At 43.8% G+C, this 26,958-nt stretch overlaps 1 protein-coding gene across 2 annotated transcripts; it reads left to right on the plus strand.

Annotated features, from left to right (window-relative positions):
* The first annotated feature begins 1,835 nt into the window (after positions 1–1,835).
* VLDLR (very low density lipoprotein receptor) lies at positions 1,836–16,307 on the plus strand. 2 transcript variants are annotated; one of them, XM_072359181.1, is made up of 19 exons: positions 1,841–2,074; positions 6,063–6,182; positions 7,135–7,257; positions 8,126–8,248; positions 9,582–9,953; positions 10,069–10,191; positions 10,272–10,394; positions 10,763–10,882; positions 10,958–11,083; positions 11,481–11,652; positions 11,998–12,222; positions 12,388–12,506; positions 12,912–13,051; positions 13,164–13,305; positions 13,618–13,764; positions 14,641–14,730; positions 15,125–15,199; positions 15,304–15,473; positions 15,950–16,307. In XM_072359181.1, the coding sequence occupies exons 1-19, from the start codon at positions 1,957–1,959 to the stop codon at positions 15,983–15,985; spliced, it is 2,664 nt and encodes an 887-aa protein (XP_072215282.1). In that variant the 5' UTR covers positions 1,841–1,956; the 3' UTR covers positions 15,986–16,307. The 2 variants fall into 2 exon arrangements, with proteins under 2 accessions (XP_072215281.1, XP_072215282.1); XM_072359180.1 differs by lacking the exon at positions 14,641–14,730 and having other exon boundaries at positions 1,836–2,074.
* Positions 16,308–26,958: the final 10,651 nt, after the last annotated feature.

Below are 26,958 nucleotides of genomic sequence, written 5' to 3' on the forward strand. Positions count from 1 at the left end.
TGTTAGATGTGGAAAGCAATGGATAATGCAGGTGACACTCATCTCTCCTCAAGTGAATCTATACCTCCCATGGACAAATAGAAAAGACCATCAATTACTAGCATATACTAAGTTATGTCTAACCATGTACTGCAGTGGAACTGGGGTCTTGCTGTGTGTTGCTGCACTCAGCTCATGAAATATTTCTATAACGGTAACAGGCCATTTGTGAAAATGAAGTTCAGTCTAGAGTACAGCAGACCATGCAACAGTGAGCAACCAACTGAAGGCAATTTGTCAGGCAGAAGTTCTGCAAATAGAACTATGTTTTCAGAGTACCAAGCCATCTTCCTGAGGACCCCAGTCAACCCTCTTCTACATAATAGATTTTTCTTGTTTGAAGCAGCGTATGTTTGTGAAGACATGGCTGTAGAAGCCAATGCCACATCCAAAGCAGAATGAGAAAGCAGAGCATCTTCCACCCTGCCTGAGGCCACGAGGAAGAAGGGTTGTAGGGAGGCAAACATAAGGAAGTGTTCTCTTCAAATTTACCTATGCATCAGAAATACTATTTCCAGGTGGACTCCATTTACATGAAATTAAATCTTGCCCTTTTTAAACAAGTTTCTGTAACATCAACCATTTGGATGGCCTGGATGATCCTTCGTTACATGCCAACGTGAAATAATCCACTCCGAAGTCATTAATGCAGTGGTGTGATTTGACTCTAGTGGAATCACGACACAACTGGATACGATTCAAAAAGGGCTCCACTCTGCAAATAACATATAAAGAAACATGTTATGACATTTAAGCAGCATGGAATATTCGAGGAATCATCCCATAACCCAAAGTGACCAATATTGCCACACTAATACCAGTTTAATTCAAGGCTTCACTTCCAAGGAACAAAAGCACACCCTGCTCCTCAGTCATTTTTGGATGGAGAAGCTCACTGAAGCTTCTGTTGCCACCAAGATATTAAAAGCACAGCACACACTATTAATGTGAAATAGTGGGACTACAAAAGTAAATATGGAACACAATCACAGGGACTCAATTGTAAATTTTAAGAGTGCTGTGAACAAAATCACATTTGCTTTTTAAGGATCCATCCTTTCTTTCTTTAATTCACCAAGATAGAACTGTATGTTTTAAAGGCTACACGTGCATAACAAAACCACCAATTGTCCTTCCTAAAATAAAAGGTTAAGCTTGTAATTGCACGACCTCGGGCATACCATTTCTTGCAATTACTAACCAACTACAATCCCTGATCTGAGAATGCAGAAGTAGCGATTTTCCTCCTCAAAAAGCAGCACCCGCTTCGTTTAAGCCAACTTCTGCTACGGGAGGGAGGATAACGAGCGCGAGCACGCGGGGAAGGGACAGCGAACTCAAGTAATGCTCCTTTGGCAAGAGCCATCCCTCGGCGTGTGTTCCGGCACGCCTCGCGGTGCTGCCCAGGACGGAGGGCCCAGCAACACCCCCTCCCCGCGGCGGGGCGCGGGATCGGCGCGTGCAGGAACAAAGCCGCTGCAACCCGCTGCCCGGCACGGCCCGCTCCCACCGGGGCTGCCCCCACCGCCGGCCACGCGCAGGGGCTGGCAGCACAGCCGCACGCCTCTGCCAGCAGAAGGAAGCCCGGGGAGGGGAGGGGGGGTGTCTCAGCCCGCGGCACGCAGCCCGCCGCCACTCACCGCGCCGATCCGAGCCGGTGTGCGGGCGTGCCGAGGCGGCCGCAGGTGCCGCGGAGGAGGAAGCGGGGGCGGGCGGCGCTGGCGAGCCAACCGGGGCCCGGCGCGGCGCCGTGAGTCACCACGGCCGCGCAGGGCGGCCGGGCAGCTGGTATAAGAGCGCCGCGGGGACACCCTCTTCCCGTGCCTGTCTCCGGCTCCCTGCTCTCTTCATCGCCTCTCTGACCGCGGCGTCTGCGCGCCCTCCCTCTCTCCCTCTCTCTGTCCCCTCGGCGCGGCGATGCGGTCGAGCCGGCAGCTCGGAGACCGGAGCGCGGCGGCCGGCGGCGGGTGTAGGGCGCGGCGGTGGGCGCTCTGCCTGCTGCTCGCCCTCGGCTGCCTGCGTACTGCCACGGACGGTGAGTGAGGGACGTGGGGGGCTGGGGCGCGCACCGCCGGGGCTGCTTCCGCGGCTCCCTGGGATCACTTCTTCCCCTCTACCCCTTTCGGTTGTTTTTGTGCGTGTTTCTGTGCGTGTGCGCACGTATGCGTGTTGTTTGGTTGGGGTGTGCTTTTTCTTTTGTGCGGGGAGATTGGGGCTCCGCGGAGGGGAGGCGAAGCGTGGGGCCTCCGGGCTCTGCCTGCTACCGTCACCCCCGCCGCGAGGCACCGCTTCCACGGGCGGACGGAGCACGCACGGGGCGCTGCGGGTGGGCCTGAGCCCGCGGCCGGCTCGCCCCTCCCTGCCCCAGAGCCGCTCTGCTGGGAGCGCCGCGGTGCCGCCGCTGCTGAGGGAGGTTTGGAGATGCCTGTCGATGAGGGAGGGTCTGCGCGCTGGGCGGCGGGGAGCGCAGCTTCGGGACGGCCCGCCGTGTCGGAGGGGTTGTCAAACTACTCGGCAACTTTGGCTTTGTGGCATCCAGCGGCGCTGGCGTGGCTCGTTTCGGGCCAGCTGTAGCCACCATGGGGGATCTCCACCTGGCGGCGAGGTTGAGCCTCGCCCGCGCAGAATCCCTCGCGAAGCGGGCCCTCGCAGGTAGTTCAGATGGTGATTGTCGTCGATGTAGATGTGGTTACCCCTGCAGCAGTGGAACTTGAACGTTAAGCTAGTTGCGTGGTCAGTTAAAAAAATTTTCCCTTTGACTGGAGGGGATAATCAATGAATGGGACTTCTCTCTTTCTCCAGGAGCTGAGGTCTGCTAGGTGGGAGGTGGGCAGTTAATGTGTGCTGTTGTGCCTCATTTGAGTCTGGGAGCTGTGTGCCGTAATGTCCTGACAAGCACTCTGAACTTTTTGGCTTTGGTTGTGCTCTCAACGTTTGCTTATAGAGAGTTAGTCTGTGTAGTCCCAGCAGTGTGCTGCAGTTCAAACATGAGGTTTGCTGAGTAGGACCCAGCAGGAGACTGCCTCCTAGTCCTCCCAGCAACAATAAGAAAGAAGTATATTTTCAGGCCATGTCTCCATTTCCTGTCCTGTAGACTGCTCCCTTGCCTTGTCTACAGTAGGCTCAGGCCCCATGGTTATGCATCTGTAACATGAAGGCTGGAACTTGCCTGCACTAAAACCACTGGTGCACAGTAGTTAGAAATCATATGAGGAGTCAAGCATTGAAGGTAGCTCTAGTCCTCTGAGTTTCTTCATTCAGTTTGAGGCAGTGGCCTCTCAGAGCAGCTGGCTCTGCTTGTTCCTCTGTGTGGTTTCCCAATCATTACTGCAAGCTTTTTTTCTGGTAGTTGGCGTCATATGACAGCATGCAGTGTCACATGTCTAGCTGGCCCTAGCAAAGTAAACTGATGATCTACTTAAGGAGTGGAGACAAGTGGTGATGGCAGAGCTAAGGGAAAAAGTTTTGTGTGCTTTAACTTGGTTGGTAATGGTGACTGTTCCTTTGCCTTGCTTGTAAGTTTGTTGCAGTTTTGAGTGGGTAACCTGGGAAACAGTACAGTGATGTTTCTTACACTTGGCCTGTGTAGTTACTTGTCTTCTACCTCTTCCACCGGAGACTTACCCTGAAGTGGACAAAAGGTGTAAACATGCTTCTGATGCATGACCAGCACATGCAGGAAAGCTTTTGAATTAATGATTGATATCAATCTAAAAATCACTAGTGGTAGCATCTTGCCTAAATGTCTGCCTGGCATTGCAGAACTGCGCTTAGTGCAGGATGGGACTGTAGGTAGTGATTTGCTGGAGCTTGCTTCATGTGGCCTTCAGAGCCTGAGAGCTTAAAAGAGCAGCAACAGATTATAACCTAGGTGGGTGAGTGTTTGGTGCTAACAGTTCCTTATTTGTTCACTGGCTGACAAAAGTAGTTGCTTTGGTAGATCAGCTGCAAGAAAAGCAGCACCTTTTTGGAATGCCTCCTTGTAGTGACTGTGAAGTTATAGCTTTAACTCCCAGCTTTGTTCCACTTAGCTTTGTGGGTAGTTTCCCTGCTGTATTTGGTCAAAGTGGTGTTACTCTGTAAGCCACAATATACTGAGCAAGCCTTTACTAAGTTATTCTAGGTTGAAATAGCATAACTAAAGACTGTGGGAGTTATTTTGGTATCTCCTGAGTGGCAGGCTTAGTCTAATAGCTCTAGCATGCTATTTTGGGAAGGGCTGGCTGTTCCCACTCTGAAAGCCTGGATAAGAACATCTCAAAACTAGCGGGAGTCAGTCACTTTGTGTTTTAGCTAGTAATACGAAAATAACTGGAATGCTGTGTGACCAGGCAAGCAGATGTCTACTTCTGTTAGAGGCAATTGGACAGCAGAGTGATGCCAGCAATAGCAAGCTGATAGCTGTGTCCTCTGTACCCACTCAGCTGGCTGAGGTCTCCCCTCTGGCACTACTAGGCGAGCTGCTTTTTTGACAGCTGTTGACCAAGCAGTGTTAATGTTGAAAAACAGTGCTGTTGGAAACTGCCTGCTGGTGCAATCCCTACCCTGAAAAGGAGTGATGGAAGTACAGAGCGCATGTGCTGATGTCTGATTGCTCTGGCACTCCTTAAACAGTTCCCACAAAACAAATTGTTACAGCTTGACTCTGTCAGTGTTTTACTCAACCAGTAAAACTGCTGAAACATCAGCAGAACTCAATAAGCTGCTGTTTCAAATCATTTTCTTACAGCATGAATTTACATTATACAATTGGCAAGTAAAACTGCCCTTGTTCTCCTTGCTTATGCTATGTCCAGTGCTTGCTGTTATCTAGTGCCTGAGAGCTAAAGATACAATGTGAAATGGATCTGTTTCAGAAAGTGGAATGGCTTCCCTTTATTTGGAAACAGTCTTGCATATTGTATGTCGTACACAGAAGATATAAAATAGCAAGTTGGGTTTTACTAAAATTAGTTGCCCTCTCAAAGCTGTGGCAGGCTGAAACAGAGCACCAGAGTTACAGTAGATCAAGGAGGAGCAGAAGTTTTGCATCATGCCATGGATGTGTGCAGCCAGAATTCTTGCATATACTCACATGCTTGCCTGCAAGCATTAAATGGAACAGTTCTGGCTTCTGTGCTGAAGAGGCATGCTGCTGCTTTTACTGATAGTTGTAGCAGGGCTTCAAGACAAAGCATATTCCCTTGAGGGACAGGGACATACCATTTCAGAATGGCAGATATTCTGGAAAGTGTGCTTCAAGCATCATGCACAAAAGAGTACCTGACTGAAGCATATTAATAATCAGATGTAACAGTTTGGAGATGAGAGGCTTAATTCCAGAAGGAAGTGATAAATTACTGTGCTTTCTTAGCATTACGCTTGACCTAGCTTTAATAATGAGAAAAAATCTGGGTATGTCATCGGACTTCCTTTTGCGTCTACTAAGGAATGCCTTGTGGGGACTGTTAGCAGTCAGGTGGTAGGAACTAACTCTGTCTATTATTGTAATTTTACAGACTTTGGGGCTACTACCACTGGAGTAACTTACATGATGAAAAAATGTTGTTCAGTTACAGAGCAGATATCTAAGCCACCTCTACAAATGTCTTGGGGTTGTAGCACATTAGCTTTGGAGTACTGGAACGCCAGTCCAGTTTGAAATTCAGTCATGTTTAAAAGCAGCTTGCTCAAAGTCTGAGGAGTTTTTAGAATGTAGTGATAGGCGGTAGGCAGTAGGAGCCTGTTCATGAGTATCCCTTTGCTTTGCAAACTTGACCCTGCCTTGAAAATAAAAGCTCAATATTGTGAACACTGAGACTTGTTTACTGCTGTCTGGCAGGTAAACTGTTGAACTGCTTAATCGCTGCAGTTGTACAGTGAAGGAAAGCTTCTAGTTCTACTGTTGTGATTCACAAAGGTGACAACAGTAAAATAATTCAGAACTTGGCATCAGCGTGAAAACATCTGTTTATTGAGTGTGGGATGAAACAAAGGAAGTAGTGCAAGCAGCACAGGGGCTCAGATTCTTCTTTTCTTTGAAGGTGCAAAAACAAAATGTGAAGAATCCCAGTTTGCATGTAGTAATGGACGCTGTATTCCTTTACTCTGGAAATGTGATGGTGATGAAGACTGTTCAGACGGCAGTGATGAAAGTGCTTGTGGTAAGTACTCAAGCAGCAGTAATGTCTCTGCAGCTGTACTCAGTAGTTTGCAGTAGGGGTTAACAGCAGGAAGCAGATAGCTGGGGAGATGCTTATTCTGACCAGCTCTTCTTACATCTCTCATACAGAGTAGAGGACAAATCACCTAGAAAAAGCTGGGGGACTATCTGGGTGCTCTGTATCAATATGATATGGTTGAATTTCCTAGTTCCTGGGAGTCTTCTGGAACTGAGAGAAAGGCTCATGACTAAAACTTTATTTGCTGCAGTGGTGATTGCCTAGAACAGATCTCTCTTCAGTTTTTGCTTGAAAAAATGGTAGAAGCTTGTTGTCGTTAGTATGCAACTCATGGCTGTTGCAAGGTTAGATGTCCTGTTACGTATGAAAGTGGTTCTGCTGCATTTCATATAAACACTGATTCTAGCTCTGGCTGCCAACTCGATGTTTTTTGCAGACGTGGAGGCCAGGACGGATGACTAGGCATACTTGGAGACAAGGCAGAACAGGCTTCATATCCAGCACTGGTGTGGTTGGACTGCTGGTCTGCTTGAGTTACGCAATTGGGTTACATAGTACCAAGCTTCTGTAATGACACCACAAATCAAATGCCTTGGTAATGAGCATGAAGTTCAAAATCTGAAAATAGCTGTTAACAGACCTTAATTTAACTCATGTGTAAACAAAGTCACAGCTCTTCTATCTACCTAGCTACTTTCCTTTAACATTAGCAGTCCATTAGTATCTGCTTATGGGAAGATAAGTGTTTGTGTGCTGCTAACTCTCTGGGAAGTGTTAAATAGTGTTATTGTTAGACTGGTGAAAGAAGGCACCAGACATCCAAGAACTAAGGTGGTTGCAGTGGTTTCCTGAGAGTGAGGCAGCTTATCTCTAGTTACTAACAGAAAAACTGAGATCTGGTATTAAAAAAAGAGCCTGTCCTTTTCCCTTTCAGTGAAGAAGACATGTGCTGAATCTGACTTTGTATGTAATAGTGGTCAGTGTGTGCCGAACAGATGGCAGTGTGATGGGGATCCTGACTGTGAGGATGGTTCTGACGAGAGTGCTGAGCTGTGCCGTAAGTACGCCTTTTCCATCAGTGTGGGCAAGCCAGCAGGTTATAGCCATTTGACTTCTTGCCTGCTTGCCACCTGGCTCTCCTCCAAAAAAAAAAAAGTTTCAGTTGTCTTGGAAATGCACCTTAAGCGCTAGCTAGGCTTTGGCCACATCAGGGTCTTGACAAGATTTACTGCTTATTAAAAAGATTATGAACTGGGAAATCTGCACATGTACCTGGTTAAAGATAGCAAATATAAGGTTTCTGTTACAGTTAGAGTCACTAAGCACAGAATTGTAGGCCTGCGTCTTGTTCAGAGTGATCACCATCCTGCAAGACAGATACTTTGTAAGTTGACCAGGATTAGCCATAGGAACTAAGTGACTGATTTTGAGCTGGGGAGACAGAAGCAGTACTAATCTCTGATTGCGAGGTTAGTAACCTTGGTCCTAAGTACAGTCCTAATCAAGGGGTACAGGTTTATGGGATCTCTGGAGTTTCTTTCTTTATCAGTAGGGCCTATGCTAAGGAGCAATCACTGTATTTCAGCCTGGAGTTTAACTTCACTTTGTATTCACTCTTGCTTACTACTGTGTATTGCACAGAGTTCTACAGTTTAACAGTTTGTGATGTTCAATCACAAAAGCTGCTTTGACAGAGATGATTGTAAAAGATGCTTCCAGTTCTTTATTTTTTTAATGGATTCTACAGACTAGTATAACCTCTTCCATGGATGAGCCAGTGATTTCATTGAATGCTGGCATCTAATTCTGACTGTGATAAGAGCAGAAACCTTTCAGACTCAACTTTCAGGGCAACTGCTAAAATCCAAAATAAGTAGCTCTTAAATTTCAGGACTCTTAAATTGAACTTAAACTTTTTTCAATAGATATGAGAACATGCCGGGTAAATGAGATCAGCTGTGGTCCTCAGTCAACCCAGTGTATCCCAGTGTCCTGGAAATGTGATGGTGAAAAAGACTGTGACAGTGGAGAAGATGAAGAGAATTGTGGTAAGGGATGAAATGGTGGCTGCATAACTCTATTTGAAATTGACTTGTCTGAAAAGGAGCTAGCTGGACAGTATACCTGGGAAGATAAATTCCTTTTATTAGTATTTCCTTAAACTGATTTGTTTTGCAGCCCACTTGACAAAGCTGACCTGTTCTAACAGTCCTCTATGCTTTGAAGCTAAGAAGTAAAACAGTATAAGTTATTCAGTATCTATTTTGATCTCTGGCTAGTTTTGGAAATAGCTGTAGACTTAGTTACATATCAGACAAATCATCAGAACTTGTTCTCTTCAGTGTTTCTTAACAGGTAACTCTAGTTGCTGTCTATATTAAGTTTGTCTCCTAAAGATGTAGCTGGGATTTGTGGCCAAGGAGGCAGCTAATCTACTACATAGCTGTGTTCTACAGTATTTTGCACCTATTTGAAAGTATAGACTAGGGAAGCTGGGTTTCAAGTGTTAAGGAGCAAATTCAAGTCCGTCCACAAGTGAAGCTGAAGCTGCCAGTTAGAGCGCAGTGTTCCTGGCTTGTTCTAATGTTTTTAGTGCAGATGAGTTGCCTGAGGTGTTCTGAGACAAATTTGCTGTAAGTAGAGTTACAGGGCTGTCTTCTAACACAGCTACCTTGCCTGGATGGCTTAATGAGTTACAGATCTTTGGACTTGTGCTCTGCATCTGTGGGCAAGCATCTTTTTTAGCAAGCAAATGATTTAATCTGACAAGTAAATTTACAGACAGCATTTCTAATGAAGTTGATAGGGCTATCAGCGTAGGTATACTGAGCAGATAGCTACAGTGCTATAAAACCACTGTTATCTGTATCAGCATAAGTTCTGTGACTGCTTAATGACACAGGACCGACTTTTGCAAGATCTCAATCAGCTTATCTTCAGGTAAATGGGCCACTGCTGTCCTGAGGATCTGTACAAAACACTTCAATTTCAAACTACAGAGCATGCTGACCATCTGGCTGCCAATGTCTTAGACCATACTCCAGAGTTAGCAATTCTCTTACCTTCTGTCTCTGGTTCACAGGTTCTGAGCCTGTTTTCCTAAGGGCTAGCATGCTAAAGCAGAACAAACAGGAGGTTATTTTCACTCAGTAGCTCAGGACTGATGTTTCTCACTCTTAATGCTTAAGGCAAGGAGAACCATTCATATGTCACGTGTGTTGTAGGTGGTCAGTTAGATTATCCTAAAGCCTTCTCTGTGCAGGATGTTGACCTACTGTCAACTCACATCTGATGGAGCAAAGAAACTGAAAAGCAAAATATGTTCATTCAAAGTCTTCCTTGTGATAACCTGCTAGTATTTTTTCACTCCTGTTACTCCAGGCAACGTGACTTGTAGTGCAGCAGAGTTCACATGCACTAGTGGGCAATGTATTTCCAAGAGCTTTGTCTGCAATGGTCAAGATGACTGCAGTGATGGTAGTGATGAGTTGGAGTGTGCCCCTCCAACATGTGGTATTCATGAGTTCCAGTGCAAGAGCTCCACTTGCATCTCTGCCAGCTGGGTGTGTGATGATGATGCTGACTGCCCTGACCACTCTGATGAATCTTTGGAACAATGTGGCCGACAGCCTGTACCTCCTGCAAAGTGTTCTACCAGTGAGGTGCAGTGTGGCTCAGGTGAATGTATCCACAAGAAGTGGCGCTGTGATGGAGATCCTGACTGCAAAGATGGAAGTGATGAAATCAACTGCCGTAAGTTAACTCTTCTATAGGAGGTGCTCCTTGGCCCCTCTTTTTTTTTTTTTTTTTTTTTTTTTTCCTTTTTGCAGACTTCAGGAGTCAAATTGTCTAATGGCTGTCCCCACAGCTTCTCGGACCTGCAGACCAGACCAGTTCAGGTGTGAAGATGGGAACTGCATCCATGGAAGTAGGCAGTGCAATGGTGTGAGAGACTGTCTGGATGGCACTGATGAAGCAAACTGTAACAGTGGTAAGTGTGCAGCTAAATGAGACTGAAAACTTGCATAGTTGTTGAAGCTGGCAGCCTCCTCATAGTCTTCATTATCTCAGTTATTCAGTGTTCTGGACCTGGCAAATTCAAGTGCAGAAGTGGAGAATGCATAGATGTTAACAAAGTGTGTAACCATCAGGGAGACTGCAAGGACTGGAGTGATGAGCCTCTCAAGGAATGTAGTAAGTGAACTTACTCCTTATGCAGTGTTGACTACTAAACACTTCCTGAGCTGTCAGTTGTTGGGCTGAAATACTTATCTGTATTTACTTAGTAGCAAAAATAAACAAGAGTAACCCAGTTAATAGGGCCGTTGTTATCATAGTCAAACTGTCTATTGGGATGACTTTGTGACCTGAAGGTACTTGAGGCCATTAAACTCTGAAGGTCAGAGGAGCCTCAGTCGTATTCTGCTGCTGCTCACTTAGAACACAGGCATGTTGATAGCTAGGCAAATGTGGTCTTGAGCATCTGGTACAGCACTCAGTGACTAAGATTTCAGGACTAAGTATGTATGCTGTTTAAGAAATGACCATTTCTTCTCTTCCAGACATAAATGAATGTTTAGTCAACAATGGTGGATGCTCTCACATCTGCAGAGATCTTGTTATTGGCTATGAATGTGACTGTCCAGCTGGATTTGAGCTTGTAGACAGGAGGACCTGTGGAGGCAAGTATCAAATAAGTTAATAGTGATCCTATGAGTTGTACTGTAGATGAAAACAAAATGAATTTGTCTTTACAGATATTGATGAATGCCAAAATCCTGGTATCTGTAGCCAAATCTGTATCAACCTGAAAGGAGGATACAAGTGTGAATGTAGCCGTGGCTATCAGATGGATCTTGCTACAGGAGTGTGCAAGGCTGTGGGTAAGTATTGACGTGAGACAGTAATCATAAGCCTGAAAGTCATTGCTTTGAAGTGAGACAGTAAGTGATGTACACTTTCATGCTGCTGTAGTTATGATCCCAGCTGTGCTCTTAACAGCATAACTTGTACAGGCCTGAACAGTCCTAACATTCTGAATAATGCTATGACATGCCACTTAAAGCTATCATGTTTACGTGACAGGCTTTTTTTTCCCAGGGAGGAGGGTGCTCACCATGAAGGGAGAAAAGAAAGGGGTATGGTACAGCTGTTTGTCAGTATCCATTTCCAAGTGTGAAATAGCAGATACTAAATATGACTCCTAAAAAGCTGTCTTAAAGGCCATTGGTATGTGACTTGATGTCTAGAAACATAGTTTAATAATTACTTTTTCTGCAGGGAAAGAACCGTGTCTGATTTTCACCAACCGACGGGATATCAGGAAGATTGGCCTTGAGAGAAAAGAATACATTCAGCTAGTAGAGCAGCTAAGAAACACAGTTGCTCTAGATGCTGATATTGCTGAGCAAAAGCTTTATTGGGCTGACTTCAGCCAAAAAGCAATTTTCAGGTAAATGGACTTATCCTCTCACTCTTAGTTCTTCCTTAAGCATCCAGTATTTTACCCAAGATTCTTCTGTAGGCTCTTGTGCTGAGAACTAGATTACTGATGACCAAGACTAAGCACAGCAGGTACAATCTCCTGGAACTAGCGTGTGTGTACTTGTTGCACTTTGTATCTGTTTCAACTGTGACCTTTTTATAAGGTGACTGATTTTTTTTATTTATTTATTTTTTTCCAAGTACATCTTCTAGATTTCATGCAGCTCCTGGGCAGGCAGCATTTGCTGAGGTGTGCAGAGCTGTAGTCTGTCAGAACAAAGAGGGGTAAAAGCAAGTAATTTTTGTTTTTCAGTGCCTCTATTGATACCCGTGATAAAGTTGGAACACACACTAGAATCCTAGACAACATACACAGCCCTGCAGGAATTGCTGTTGACTGGATTTATAAGAACATCTACTGGACTGACTCATCTGCAAAGACCATTTCAGTGGCCAGCCTGAATGGCAAGAAGAGAAAGGTCTTATTTCTTTCTGATCTGAAAGAGCCAGCTTCTATTGCTGTAGACCCTCTCTCTGGGTGAGTGTTTGTCCTAGTTCTCTGGAAAGAACAAATCTGCTATCTACTCTATGTTTTGATAGTCAGTTTACACAGCCTTTGTCTAGCTACTTGTTAGCAAATGTAATAATTAAGAGTGATACTAAAGTATCTATAGTGTTATGTAACATAAATTCTGCTCCACAGCTTTATGTACTGGTCAGACTGGGGTGAGCCAGCCAAAATTGAAAAAGCAGGAATGAATGGATTTGACAGACAGCAGCTTGTGACAACAGAAATCCAGTGGCCTAATGGCATTGCTCTAGGTATGTTGAGTTTGTCTCTGTGCCAGGGGTATTCTGGAGCTTTAGCAGTTTGTTTGCTACAGAAGCCAAGGTCATCCTTCAGATAACTATTTTCAGCTTTTGATATTGGGAAGTTTTTGCATGCCTAGAGACACTACAACAGGCACAGCACTTCAGATGCTGAAATGGTAACTTTCCCTGCACTGTTCTGTATCCTACCTGAGGCACAGAGCAATTAGGCAGCACTACAGCAGTTTTCTGTATTCCCATGTATTAAGAAACTATATGGTAACACTGCAACGATTCTTGAGCATGTGGGTGTTGCAGCTTTTGCAGGAAACTCTAGAGATCTTATGTGCATAGCCAGTAATTGGTGTTTGGTTGTTTTGTTTTGTTTTTGTTTGTTTGGTTTTTTTTCCATCCTAGATCTTGTAAAAAGCCGTCTGTATTGGCTTGATTCTAAACTACATATGCTGTCAAGTGTGGATCTGAATGGCCAGGATCGTAGACTTGTGCTGAAGTCTCATATGTTCCTTCCTCATCCTCTTGCTCTAACAATATTTGAGGTAAGAATGGCTTGCTGCAGTACTCATCAGAGATCTTCTTCCAAGTATGTGGCTAGCAATTATGGTGCTAAAAGAAGTACAGAGATGATGGGAGGTAATGATTATTTTCTAGGATCGTGTATTCTGGATTGATGGAGAGAATGAGGCAGTCTATGGTGCCAACAAATTTACTGGAACTGAATTGGTTACCCTAGTAAACAACCTCAATGATGCACAGGACATCATTGTTTATCATGAACTTGTTCAGCCTTCAGGTAACTTCTAGAGTTCATAGTTCTATCAGCATATACTTGCATGAAGCCTGTTGTGATTGTGTGTTAGCAAATGGTATCTTCCCCCTGTATAACTATCTAATTCATTTTGGTACTTGAAGCTTTTAGTCTAGCACACCCACTGGGTATGAGAGAGAGAGTCTAGTTGCAATTTTTCTTGCTTGGGCAGATCAGATATAACCTGCAGAGATAAACAACTCAACTAGAGCAACTACTGAGCAAAAAATTATGCTGTACCTTTGGAGCATGAAAACTCATTCCTGTCAATCACTTAAAATGAACCTGTACCAACAGGCAGGAACTGGTGTGAAGAGAACATGGTAAATGGAGGCTGTAGTTACCTGTGCCTGCCTGCTCCTCAGATAAATGAACACTCTCCGAAGTATACTTGTGCATGTCCTGCTGGATATTTCTTACAGGAGGATGGTCTGAGATGTGAAGGTATGATTAAAAACTTCTTTCAGGATAGATGGTAAGAGAATTGGAATCATGACACTAAGCCTGTAAGAGGCAAAAATGATAGTACAGGCTGACAACTTTGCATGAGTAAATCTTACGCAACTTCTCTTAGTGAGGGTGGTCTTCTGGCATGCATTGAGCTACCCTCTAAACCTGCAGATATTGTTCAGAGTTCATGCCTGGCTTCTGTATCATCATCATTTGCGATAAGACCTTGTGCTTCCACAGCTTTCTGCAGACAGCAGGCATGTGCACGAAGCCTACCTGGTCCCTTTGTTAGAAACCAGGGGTATAAACTAAAGTTGCTGTACAGAGATTCAATCCATTGTCTTGAAATGGTCATGGGTTAATCTTGCAAGTTTGTGTATCTCCAGTTCCAAGCAAACCTGCTGCTGCTAGTACACTGAGCTCTGGCTGTATGGCAGGCTTGTGTGTCCAGTCTAGCGAGAGTAGATCTCCAAGGTGTCACTTAATAAGTTGCATGTTGATTGCCTGCTACAGTCAAAGCAGTGAATGTGAGGACATGGTTCTCCGTTGGCTGAAGGTAGTGGCTGCTCTATAGGATGGATGTCCAAGGCTGTATTTGACCTGCAGGCTTTATGGAATCAAATATTCTACAGAAAGCCTGAAATGAGTAGGGTGGCTTATATTTTCAATTACTTCAGGGATCATGGAATCATTTTTGTTATCAACACTTTGATTGAAAGCTGTACTTAGTAAAGTAACATGTCGGTTTTTCCAATAAAGCTAACAAGCTGCATGACCATTCTGCCATCTGCAAAACATTCGCTGCCATGGCTGTCATAGTTAAGCCATTGCAGAACTTCAGGATTAACTGGGTTCTTGGTCTATAATTAGTTTCAGGTACTGGAACAACTGTGGCTTACACTGAGGCTAAAGATACCAGCACAACTGAAAAATCTCCAACAATTGGACTAGTTCCTGGAGGTACTGGTCCCATTAACTCAGACTGCTAAACAAAAGATAAGAGAAATGCAGACTAACCCACTAGCATACTTGAAATCTTCTTTGCATGCAAGTAGAAGAAAAACTACTTCATGTATGTAGTAGAAGTACAGCAGCTGGAGTATGTGATAAACATAATTTGTTCTTTTATGACTGTATGGAACCTATAGGTTCCATGAAATGCCAAGATTGCTCAAAGAAGGGTAGCAAAAAAGCTTACTGCTAAGATGAAGCCTCTTAGCACTGTTCTTGTATAACATTATTAATTTAATGTTGGAGCAACTTTTAGGTTTAATGTCTTAAGAAATATGAAAAAAAAAAAAAAAACGCTAGCTTGTGATTAAACAACCTTACTACCTTATGAATTCTTGTGCAGGATTCAACATCAGTAGTGTGATGTCTGAAGTAGCTGCAACAGGAGCATCAGGAGCTTGGGCTGTTCTTCCTGTCTGTGAGTACCACGTGTTTAGATCCTTTTTGGTGGGCTAAGCTCTTCTTGTTCATAAGTTTGACTTGATGCTACTCTATACTTAAAATGTATGTCTCTCCCTGAAGTATTGCTGGTGATGGCTGCAGTGGCTGGCTACTTTATATGGCGTAATTGGCAGCACAAGAACATGAAAAGCATGAATTTTGATAATCCCGTCTATCTGAAAACTACAGAAGAGGACCTCACAATTGATATTGGCAGACACAGTGCTTCAGTGGGACACACCTACCCTGCAGTAAGTAAACTGATTGATATGTCTGAGATTTCAGGCTAGTCCTCAGAGTTGTTGTAGCAAAGACCTGCCAAGTGACTTTCAAGATGAGGCTGGCTTGGGCCCTGAACAACTTGATCTAGCTGTGCATGTCCCTGTTCATTGCAGGACAGCTGGACTAGATGACATTTAAAGGCCCCTTCCAACTCCAAGGATTCTATGATTCTGTAAAATGGGAGAGGTGTCAGTTCTGGAAAGCAGAGACATACTGACTGCACTGAAACTACTGGGCTGAATCAATTCAGAGCACATACTTTTAATCAAGATTTATGTCATAGTTTGCAACTGCTGCTGTATGACTGGGATGGAGTAAACCAGTGTTGAGTATAGTTTCTAGCCTGCAGAACTAGAACCTACTTCAGACTGCCCTGTAGTGAGGACTTGCGTTGTTGTCCTTTATTGGTAAAATTGTAGTTAACAAACATTTTTTCTCTTTACAGATATCTGTTGTAAGCACAGATGATGATATGCTGTGAGCACTGGATCAGCAATCACTTTCAGTTTACTTTGCGTTTTACACTTACGGGGATGATAAACATGCTTGTGGCTGAAAGACTTCCTCCATTCTTGGAAGAATGAAGAAACTTTCTCTGTGTATGGAACTCCTACATAATTAGCTGTTTTATACAGCTTAACAACCAACTCTGTAAATACCTGTCCACGACAATTCAGCTTTTAGTGGTTACTATTTTATCAGTAACCCTTGAATTGGTCAGTCAGTAACACCAGTGGCCAAATACAAAGCACTTTCCATAGAAAGCCATATTCCAGCCACAACAGCTGTACATATCTGTATATGCCACTTGTAAATATTATTCCTGGAAATCACTACCAAGCACTTTGAAATACTTAATGTAAATTATTGTACACTGTCTTTTTCAATGGTGTTGGGGCAATGGCAATAGGAGAAAACGGGTTACTATTGATTGCCAAAAATTTGTAAGCTAAGTAATTTTGTATGTATGACTGAAACAATCTTATCTGTTATCTCTTAGAGCTCTACAGGTATGAATGCTCTTTGAGGGAACCACTGTAAATCTGAAATGCAGAGAAGGGGGGGAAATAAAAGAACAAGCACTTAAAGTATGGGTCTCTATTATTCTCCTCCCACTGAAATGGAGCATATTTCCAGAGTTGGTCACTGGGCTATACTGCTACTGCCAGTCAGAGTGTGAAGTGCTGGCTGAAGTTATTTCAGCAGTACCCTAGGACTGTTAAGGAAGTACTGACCTGCCAGCTGACTGAGGAGGGGTCTGGCAGTGTCTTTTGTAAGAGTCCAGCTGGACAACTAGAGTTTGGTTTTTTGTTTGTTTGTTTTAGCCACTATCACTCCTCAACTACAATTCCATGCACAAGAAGTAGTACTGACAGAAGCCATGTGCAGTGTCAGTCAGGTAAATGTAAATGCTTTGTGTAGTGCAGGCTAGCAGTGATGCAAGTTGTTAGCCCTTATTATTGATGGCAGCTGCAGTGCAGGTGGCATCTTAGTGCCTACACTTGTGTGGAGGAATAGCAGAGATGTAGCTTCATTGTTCTCCATGGCAGCCTGCTCTGGGACTCTCAAGGCCAAAAAACCCACATTGCTACATCTGTGAGGTTGTGTTCCCTTCCCTTTTGGAGCAAGTGCACCATCTGATTTGTAGTAGGAGGGAATTGAACCATTGTGTGAGTGATGCTGATCCTTGTGCTTTATGACTTCTGGTGCTCTGCCTTCAACAGATGAAGTAGGTGGATATGCTGAGCTTTTACTGCTTGCTATCTTGTACCTTGGGAAATTAAAATGCAAGCTGAGTTAGAAATTAACTTTAGATTGTCAGTTTATAGTAGTGACTCTAGGATTCTGGTCACCTTTACTGCTGGAGCCTTTCTCCTGGGTGACCACAAGAATGAATAATAAATTGTACAACTGTTCTGACTCCTTAGAAGGTGGAATTCACTCCCCTAGTAGCTGTCTAGTGCATCCTGTTTTGAGTGTTTAATTTAGTAGCACCGAATCTATTCCTTGTACACTGGTGCAATAAAGAACTACAATCGAATTACCTTGCAGGTTATGTGGTTCAAGTATTTTGTTCTATGATTAAGTATGGAGTCAAGAAATAAAGAGATATTGATGTTTGTGGTATGACTACTTTAGTAGTCTCCAACTTTTGGCTAGGGAAGCTACCTTCTGCTCAGTCATTTTTATAACACTAAAATCATTTTTTGGATCATGGTCTTGAATTGTCACTCCCATGAACTATGCTATACTTCATTGTCACTGATTCTATTGCAGATGTGATAAAATGGTTAATTTCTCTCCCAAGGTGAAGTAATTATTTCTGCTTGGATTAAGTTCTGAGGCTGGCATGGTCTGGAAGAAAGCTAACATAGAATCACAAGGTTGGAAAGGGCCTACAAGGTCATCTAGTCCAACTGACCTCCCATTATCATTACTACAAGGTACTAAACCATATCTTGTAGCTTTTCATCCAGATACCTCTCAAACAGTGCCTCGATGTCTTTCTTGTAGTGAGGCGCCCCAAACTGAACACAGTACTTGAGGTGCAGCCTCACCAGTACTGAGTTCTGTGGGATGATTGCCTCTCTGCTCCTGCTGGTCATACTATTTCTAATGCAGGCCAGGATACTGTTGGCCCTCTTAGCAGCCACCTGGGCACACTGTTGGCTCATGCTCAGCCAAGCATAGACCAACACCCTCAGGTCCCTTTACTCTTCACAGTCATCCAGCCACTCATCCCCAAACCTGTAGTGCTGCATGGGGTTATTTGTGGCTGAAGTGCAGGACCTGGCACTTGGCTTTGTTGAACCTCATCCCATTCACCTCAGCCCAGCGATCCAGCTTATCAGATCCCTCTGAAGGGCCTCCCTATCCTCAGGCAGATCGACACCACCTGCCAGCGTGGTGTCATCTGTAGATTTACTGAGGGTACACTCAATCCCCTTGATTTGCAGAAACAAGCTCTATAGCCTGTTAGGATATAAGGCAGGTGTGTTTAATAAAGAGATGTGCACACAGCCCTGGTGCAAGGGGTTAACACTCCAAACTTGCACACCATAAGGAGAAAAGCACGTTACAGATATAGGTCAAACTAATACATAATCAATAGTCTCCTCCCAAGTTTGGTTACATATTCATTACATTCCCTGTGACCCCATTCCCTTTGCCGTTGTTCTGGGGTGAAAACCTTCTTCTGTTTTCTTTTGTTGTTGTCTGTTGTTCTTGCTGTTATCTCCCGGTGTCATCTTGCCCGGGGATATCTAACCCCTCTTCTTGTCAGATGTCTCCGGGCAGATCCCTCTTATCTTTACTGCCTTCTTCCCTGGTTTTCTTTAGACCAAGTGTCCGTAATTCCCTCTTCTTCTGCCCTTTTTAATGTAAACTATCTGCAGTTACCCTTTGTCTTGGTTTCTGTGAAGTCCCCCTTTCCCTTTCTATAGCAACGTGTTACCTTTTCCTTTATTCTGAGGTTTTTCTCACTCTTCAATTTCCCCCTTTAATCTATCAGGTTTTCACCTGCTAGATTCTTAATGGGTCTCAAAATCGGCTCTGCTCTCTGCCTTTTGTCTTAGCTCATGTTCCTTCCAGACCTCGTACTCCCTTCCGGTACCTTGGTACAGGCACATAAAGCATCTTATTATTATACAGGTAAAACTTATTAACAATACTAAGATGGCTATAATGATGCCGACCAGGAAGAGCTGCTTTATCCATCCTAGATTTGGTAGCCAGCTAGTGAGTGCATTCCATAACTCCTCTTCCCAACCTGTGTTATCCTGACTTGCCTTGTGCAATACCTTTGTCTGTTCCCAGATTTTCCTCAAGCCTGTTTCAATTCCTAGGTCTTTGTTTGGGTATACACAGCAACTCTGATTTATTATTGTGCATATCCCTCCTTCTTTAGCCATTAATATATCCAGTGCTATCCTATTTTGAATTACCACCTTGGATAAGGAGGATACCTCCTCTTGGATTGCTTGTAATGCATCTGTTGTGGCATTTTCTACTGTTTCTAAGGTTACAGAAATTTTCATACAGCAATAACTACCTTTTCTTGGGAGTTCTGTGAAATCAATTTGCTATTGTTGCCCTGGAAGGCCCTTTCCCATGAGGCCCACTTGTGTCCTGTTCCTGGTACTGGGATCATACTTTGTAGTGTTGGTTTGCCCAATATATTCTCTTATCTTCCCTCATAACCAATTTCCATAAAATACTAAAGGGCATGACAATGTGTCCATCTGGGCATGCACCCATCTGTCAGCTTGCTCTCTTCCCTTCTAAATCATTAATTGGACTCCTGTCCTCTTTAGAATATTTTGAAGTTTTTGACTTGGGTTCAGAGATTTTAAGTTAACTGTCTGGAACTGAAGCCTTCTTCAACTGCCTGTTCTGCCACTTGATCTATCATCTTATTTTCTGTTTCCTGTACAGTGTTACATTTCTGATGTCCTTTACAACATATAATAGCCATTGGTAGATTTACATCATGATGTTTTCCTTGTATGTGAGCAATCCTTGCTCTTTTCAGATGGTACTATGAGCGTGTGGCACCCCAAATACATATTTAGCATCTGTCCATATAATTAAGGCTCTTGTCAAGGCAGTTATTTCAGCCTTCTGAGGGGAAGTTCCCACAGCTGATGGTTGTGTTCCGATTACCTGCTCAGTAGCAGTTACTGCATATCCTGCCTTACAGCCTCCTTGTCTCACAAAACTGCAGCTGTCATTAAACCAGGCATCTTCTGCATCTTCTAAGGGTTCATCCTTCAGGTCCGACCAACCAGCTGGAATGCACAGCTTCAGTTGTTTCAAAGCAGTTATGTAATCCTGATTCTCCAGGAGTTCCACTAAGGAAAGATACTGGGTAAACAATATCAGTTACAATCATTTCTACATCATCATGTTCTACCAGGATGGCCTGGTACTTTGGGAATCTTTGGGGTGAGAGCCAATGTCCCCTTTTTGTCACCAATACAGTAAACACTACATGAGATATTACAACTGGTATCCTTTGGCCCAGTGTATATTTATAGGCTTCTTGAATATTGAGCACCAGGACAGCCACTGCCCTCAGGCACCCTGGCCAGTCCTTACTCACTTCAATCTGTTTAAAGTTTGCCATCAGTCTGTAGCTGCGTATCCATGGTCGGCACCCTCCTGTCATTCCTGGGAATGTATGGAGTTCCTTGGCAGTTTGTGGCTCAGGGGTTTGGCAGATGGCTTCTTTCCTGGCAGTCCTTAAGGTTCAATGTCCAGCTGTAATCTCATATCCCAAATATGTCACATGCTGCTGAGTTATTTGAGCTTTCTGTAAACCAAGAAACTCAGCAAACTCTCAGTCTATTGTATATGGTCCTTTTGTTGCTGTGGCATCCACATGTTGCAGTAAAGTTCCACCCTGGAATGGAGGATCCCAGGTCTCAGGTTCACAAGTTGACCAGTTCTCAAAATTCATTAAGCTGTTCTCACAACCCTGGGTAACACTGTCCAGGTTAACTGAGTCTCTTCTTCCTACATTAGCACTTTTCTATTCAAAGGCAGAATACCTTAGGCTTCCTTTGGCCAAACCAGGCAGAAGAGTTGATCGATGGGCCAAGGTTAATGGAATGAGTTTCAACAGGGCCAAGTGTCGGGTCCTGCATTTTGGTCATAACAACCCCAGGCAACCCTACAGGCTTGGGGAGGTGTGGCTGGAAAGCTGCCTGATGGAAAGGGACCTTGGTGTGCTGATGGACAGTCGGCTGAATATGAGCCAGCAGTGTGCCCAGGTGGCCAAGAAGGCCAATGGCATCCTGGCTTGTATCAGGAGTGGTGTGGTGAGCAGGACTAAGGAAGTCATCCTGCCCCTGTACTCAGCATTGGTGAGGCCTCACCTCGAGTACTGTGTCCAGTTTTGGGCACCTCAGCACAAGAAGGACATGGAGGTACTGGAGCAGGTCCAGAGAAGGGCAACGAGGCTCATTAAGGGCTTGGAGAATCAGCCCTATGAGGAGAGACTAAGGAAGCTGGGGCTGTTTAGTCTGAGGAAGAGGAGGCTGAGGGGAGACCTTATTGCCGTCTTCCAGTACCTGAAAGGTTCTTACAGTGAGAGTGGGGCAGGTCTCTTCTCACTACTGACTTGTGACAGGACGAGGGGAAATGGCCTCAAGTTGCGCCAGGGCAAGTTTAGGTTGGATATTAGAAAGAACTTCTTTACAGAAAGGGTGGTTAGGTACTGGAATGGGCTCCCCAAGGAGGTGGTTGAATCGCCATCCCTGGATGTGTTTAAGAGCCGCTTGGATGTGGTACTCAGGGATATGATTTAGAAGAGGTTTGTTGTTGTGGTATTGTTTTGTGATTGTTTTTTTTTTTTTTTAAGAGATAGGCTACTGGTTAGGCTGCGGTTGGACTTGATGATCTTCAAGGTCTTTTCCAACCTGAGTAATTCTATGATTCTATGATTCTATGAAGAGACATCTTTCAAATCCAGAAGGTAAACTCCACCTATTCATATCCATTCAATGATTCTATTACTTGCCTTCAAGTCTTGTACCAAACTAAAGCACTTGCTATCCAAAAATTTGGCAGAATTGGCAAAATTGGAGTTTTGTACTTGGATTCCCATTCAATTAGTAATTCAAACTCCATAAAATTATCTATTTTCTTTTATCCTCCTACAGTCACGTATCCTCAAAGCGCACCGCTGTACCCTGACTGGATGAGCTCTTGCTTTTAACTTCTATTTAGGGCTTCATTTTTGGCCCTGATGCCCACACCTCTAAGTGTGTCTTATTTGAGATTGCTGTATCTCCTGGGGGTACAACATTGTTTTTCCCAGTTAGTGTTAAAGCCAGACTTACAATTTTTAATCAGTCAATGTTGTTTGACCCTTAATTCCAGTTTTATTAAATTTCTTGCCAGAGTAACCTGGCAGGTACAAGAATTCCTGTATTCTTACTTGTTTCCTTAGCTTATATTTAATTAATACCAAAAGTAAGCCTTTTCTTGTTGGGCAGCAGCCTCTACTACTGTTACAAAAAGCTCCCATATCCATCAGAAAATGAACTACTTTATCCTGCTTCACTAGCTGCAGTTTCATTAGTGTATCTGCTAGGGTAAACTTCCCAAGTTCTCATCATTCAGCTTTGCAGGCAGAGGCAGTTCCTTCTCACTCAGCTTGGCAGGATTTCTCTACCAGTGTCCCATTGCAGTTTGCACACTGCTTTCATTCCAGTGGGCCAGAGCCCTCCCTGGACTCTTCCAATGCCCCCCTCCCCCAGCCCTCTGACTAGGGGGTCAGGGGTGGTGGGGGCCCTGGGTCCTACAGCCCTACTCTAGCCTCTAGCACAACAGTAACAGCTGTTATTATTCTCAGTTCCCTGAACATTTCTGTTTTTCAATCAGGTGTTTTGTTTTGTTTGTTTGTTTGTTTTCTTCATATCGTACACCTCTCTTCAGACCTGGCATCCCTGTTATTATCTTTGCCTTCCTCAGCCTGTGTCCTTCCCAGACTTTCTCATTTTCCAAACCCTCATCATTACATTTCACCTTCTCTCCAGAGCCATCCAGTGCTAACACTGGGATTTCAGGTTTTCTAGATCTGTGCACTTCTACTGCCCCATCCTCTCCACCTCCCCCTTCATTGTTTACAGCAGCAGTCTCTGACCTTGGCTCTCTCTCCCACTCTGAGAGTTCTGCTTGCAGGGGAAGGTGTGGGGGGTTGCTCTCATGCCTGCACAGATAAACTCACTTTCTCTTTAACCCTTTTTCCTTTGTATACTGTTCCACTATTTGTACCCTCAGTTACACTTCCACATACCCTCAATTATACTTCCGTATACCATTAACAACTACACTTTTTAAACCATCAAAACAGTTTGTCCCATTCCCTTCAAAACCCACAAATCAAACAACACAGTTCTTCGGTTCCTGTAAACACCCTTAATACCTTATAACTTTCCCTTAGCAATCTGTATTGTTTGGTTATAAACATCTCACCACAGAACCAGCACTGATTGATCCACCTCCCTTACACCTCTTCGCAGGCAGAACACAATATCACTTAAATGGGTTGATACTCATTCCACACGGACATCCCTCTATATGTTCATTGTACCCATCCTCCAGCTTGTACACCAACCACCACTGATTACAATATTTAATCAGGGTTTTCTGGCTCAGGGTTCCTCCTACTTCCCCAGCAATATCTCACCAGTGTGCCAGTATACACCCCAGGGGTGTGCACTTAGGGACTTCTTTTCCCTGTGATCCCCCCATCGTAACTTAATCTAAACCACCGTACTATTTTACAAGTAGTAATACCTTCTCCCAGCTAACCTCATATGCATTTTACGACTATGTATTTTACAATAACCAGTAATTTATAATGCGAGAATAAACGTATTAAAACGAAGACAAACAAGTATTGGAGGGACAACTTTCACTTCATTTGTCCCTGCTCACGGGAGGACAGAACCGCGGGTCAGGACTCCGCACTCGCCCCGCTGCGCTGTGTCTCACTCACACCACACTCACACGACAATTCAAACAGAATTACAATATATCATCTGTTAAGTTTAACTGAAGATGTTAAGAACACTGGTGCTAGTTGCTGACTTAGGTCAACTATATAGACAGCGCTGTACAATACCAATTATCTCAGGATTACCCAAATCACCCTGTAGGAGAGAGCAGACAAGCTCTGCCCTATTAGCAATCATCTGAGGGTGAGCAATAGCTCTTTTACCATGCGTATGACTTACTGGCCCCTTCGTAGGCACTCCCTAGGAAGTTCTCCTAACCCAGCTGGCAACCTAACCCGTAAGCTCACGTCCCTCAGGGAGGAGCAGGCTGACTCCTCTGTGCCCCACATAGGATGTCTCCTCACGACTTATGGGTCCCCCATTTCACATACCTGGTCCGCCGATAGGTGGTTCTTGTCTGCTCCTGCAGTGATCAGATGAGGGAGGGGAGTCCTTCTGAGAAATCTCGGGGCACACCGAAGCTGTCCCCCTTCTCAGCTGGTCCTGCAGCTAAACAGAGGGTGTCCCATCTGGGTCGCCAAATTGATTTGCGGAAACAAACTCTATAGCCTGTTAGGATATAAAGCAGGTATGTTTAATAAAGAGATGTGCACACAGCCTTGGTGAAAGGGGCAAGGGGTTAACACTTCAAACATGCACACCGTAAGGAGAAAAGCGCGTTACAGATATAGGTCAAACTAATACATAATCAATAGTCTTCTCCCCAGTTTGGTTACATATTCATTACATTCCCCGTGACCCCATTCCCCACGACCCCATTCCCTTTGCCATTGTTTTCGGGTGAAATCCTTCTTCTGTTTTCTTTTGATGTTTTCTGTCGTTCTTGCCGTTATCGCCCTCACACATTGGCGTCATCTTGCCCGGGGGTATCTAATCCCTCTTCTCGTCGGATGCCTCCGGGCAGTTCCCTCTTATCTTTATTGCCTTCTTCCCTGGTTTTCTTTAGACTAAGTGTCTGTAATTCCCCCTCTCTCTGCCCTTTTTAATGTAAACTATCTGCAGTTACCCTTTGTCTTGGTTTCTGTGAAGTCCCCCTTTCCCTTTCTACAGCAATGTGTTACCTTTTCCTTTATTCTGGGTTTTTTTCTCACTTTTCACCCTCATCTAGGTCATCAGAAACAAAATGGGCCCCAGTGCTGACCCCTGGGGAACACCACTTGTAACAGGTTGCCAGCTCTTGGTCATGCTTTACTAATGACTTGTTAAGCATTCTCCATCAATTACACTCTAAAATAATAACCATAAAAATCAAGACAGGAATTGGATTAGTTCCTGGACTTGGTTTTAATGCCTATTCTCACTGCACTTACATTTATGGTCTCTTGATGTTGTTCTGTGTATGTCTTGACAGATGAGAATAGTTTCCAACTTCTGCAGATTTAGGAAACTCACTACTCTTTGGGGAGTTGAAGCCTTAGCCAGCTATCCCTGGCAACTCTTGTGTGCCTCTAGATGTTTCCTGTATCTGGAATGCATGTAAAATAACTTGCAAATAATAGAGTGCTAGGAAACCTCTGAAGTTTTTTGGTTAAGAATACTCTTTATCCCAGAAAGTACTCATCAAGATAAAGTGCCTTTAATTTCAGCCTAAAATGTGAGAATTATTACTTAGAGTTTGGCTTTTGTTGTTGGTGGTTTTTTATTTTTTCTGTTTTTTTATTGTTTGTTTGTTTTGTTTTTGTTTTTTCCTGTAAGCTGTATAACTCAGAATGCTATGAAGTAGGTGTGATAAAATGTGACAAAATCTAAAGATGAATTCTCATCCAGCAGCTAAATAGCTAAATGCAAGAAAAAGCTTTGCCTTTACGGTCTTTGTACAGAATATGTTCAGCTCCACTTTTGGCTAAAATTCCTTGCTGTCACCGGTATCATGCCAAATGCCACATGGAATAATCAGTAAAGGCACCTCTTCCTGATGTTATGTTAACATTCAGTGGAAATTGAAACTTAAATCTTTTTTTTTTTTTTTTTTTTTTTTTTTCCCCAGAACCTGAAACAGAAATTGTAAGCTCTAGGGATTTATTTTCTGATTTTATTTCAGTGCATTGACCAAAGTTGTCAGGATAGTACTTCGACACACAAGTTATTTTTGTAGTCCATGTGAGGCCTAATGCTTTATACTTTCAAATAGCTGGAGGGTGGAGGGAAAGGGCTGTAACAGCCAGTTACATAACATGGTCTGAGGGTACATAAAATGGTCTGCTCTTAGTTACAGATGGTGTTTGGCTCTTTCTCTCACGCAGGTTCTTCTGCCCTGCCCTCTTCGTATTTATTTTTTGTGTTCTGAAATTGTTTATTTCTACTGCAGGCTTGGAAAGTAGTCAGGGATTTCTTCTTTATAAACCACTCCAACTTGCAGAGACAAATGCCTTACTATCTTTGAACAATTTTTTTCCCCTGCCATCTGCAAGTCTTTGACTCTGTTTTATTGCTTTGTCATGTGACTCTTTTGGCACCTAATGAAGGTGGTGTTGCTGCACTGAGCACTGCCTCTGCAGCAGTCTGTGTCTGTGTTAATCGCTGCTAAATGGATTCTCAGAGCTCATCCTTGCCTGAGCTCCTCAGCTGTGGTCTCAAGGGTTCCCAGAGCAATGTGATATTAACAATGTCTTTGGTCAGGTTTCATGGGTAACTTGGCTTCCTGTGGCTCCTGAAGAATGTGTTGCCAGCAGATGCATAAATATGACTTCAGTTGGTTATTGAAGTAGTGTTTAAATGGTATAATTCTTGTTTCCTATCTGAACTCAAAGCCCTCTGGTTCTGAATGCTTTATTTATGTTCAGTGTCTGCTAGCCATTGTGAATGCAGAACTAACTACTAGGCTTTTTTTTTTTTTTTTTTTTTTTTTTTTTTTTTTTTTCTTTCCCTTACAAATACTCACATTTCTTTTAATAGTGTCCCTCTGCTCCCACATACTTTTCTGCCTACT

Source organism: Excalfactoria chinensis, chromosome Z (assembly GCF_039878825.1).
Source record: "Excalfactoria chinensis isolate bCotChi1 chromosome Z, bCotChi1.hap2, whole genome shotgun sequence".
In the NCBI taxonomy this organism is placed as follows: domain Eukaryota; kingdom Metazoa; phylum Chordata; class Aves; order Galliformes; family Phasianidae; genus Excalfactoria; species Excalfactoria chinensis.

Bases quoted from the DNA above. Each gene is read 5' to 3' on its own strand.
- VLDLR (XM_072359181.1), top strand. From the start codon at position 1,957: ATGCGGTCGAGCCGGCAGCTCGGAGACCGGAGCGCGGCGGCCGGCGGC. The intron at 2,075-6,062 runs GTGAGTGAGGGA...TTTTCTTTGAAG, and splicing joins CCTGCGTACTGCCACGGACG to GTGCAAAAACAAAATGTGAA. The intron at 15,200-15,303 runs GTGAGTACCACG...CTCTCCCTGAAG, and splicing joins TTGGGCTGTTCTTCCTGTCT to TATTGCTGGTGATGGCTGCA.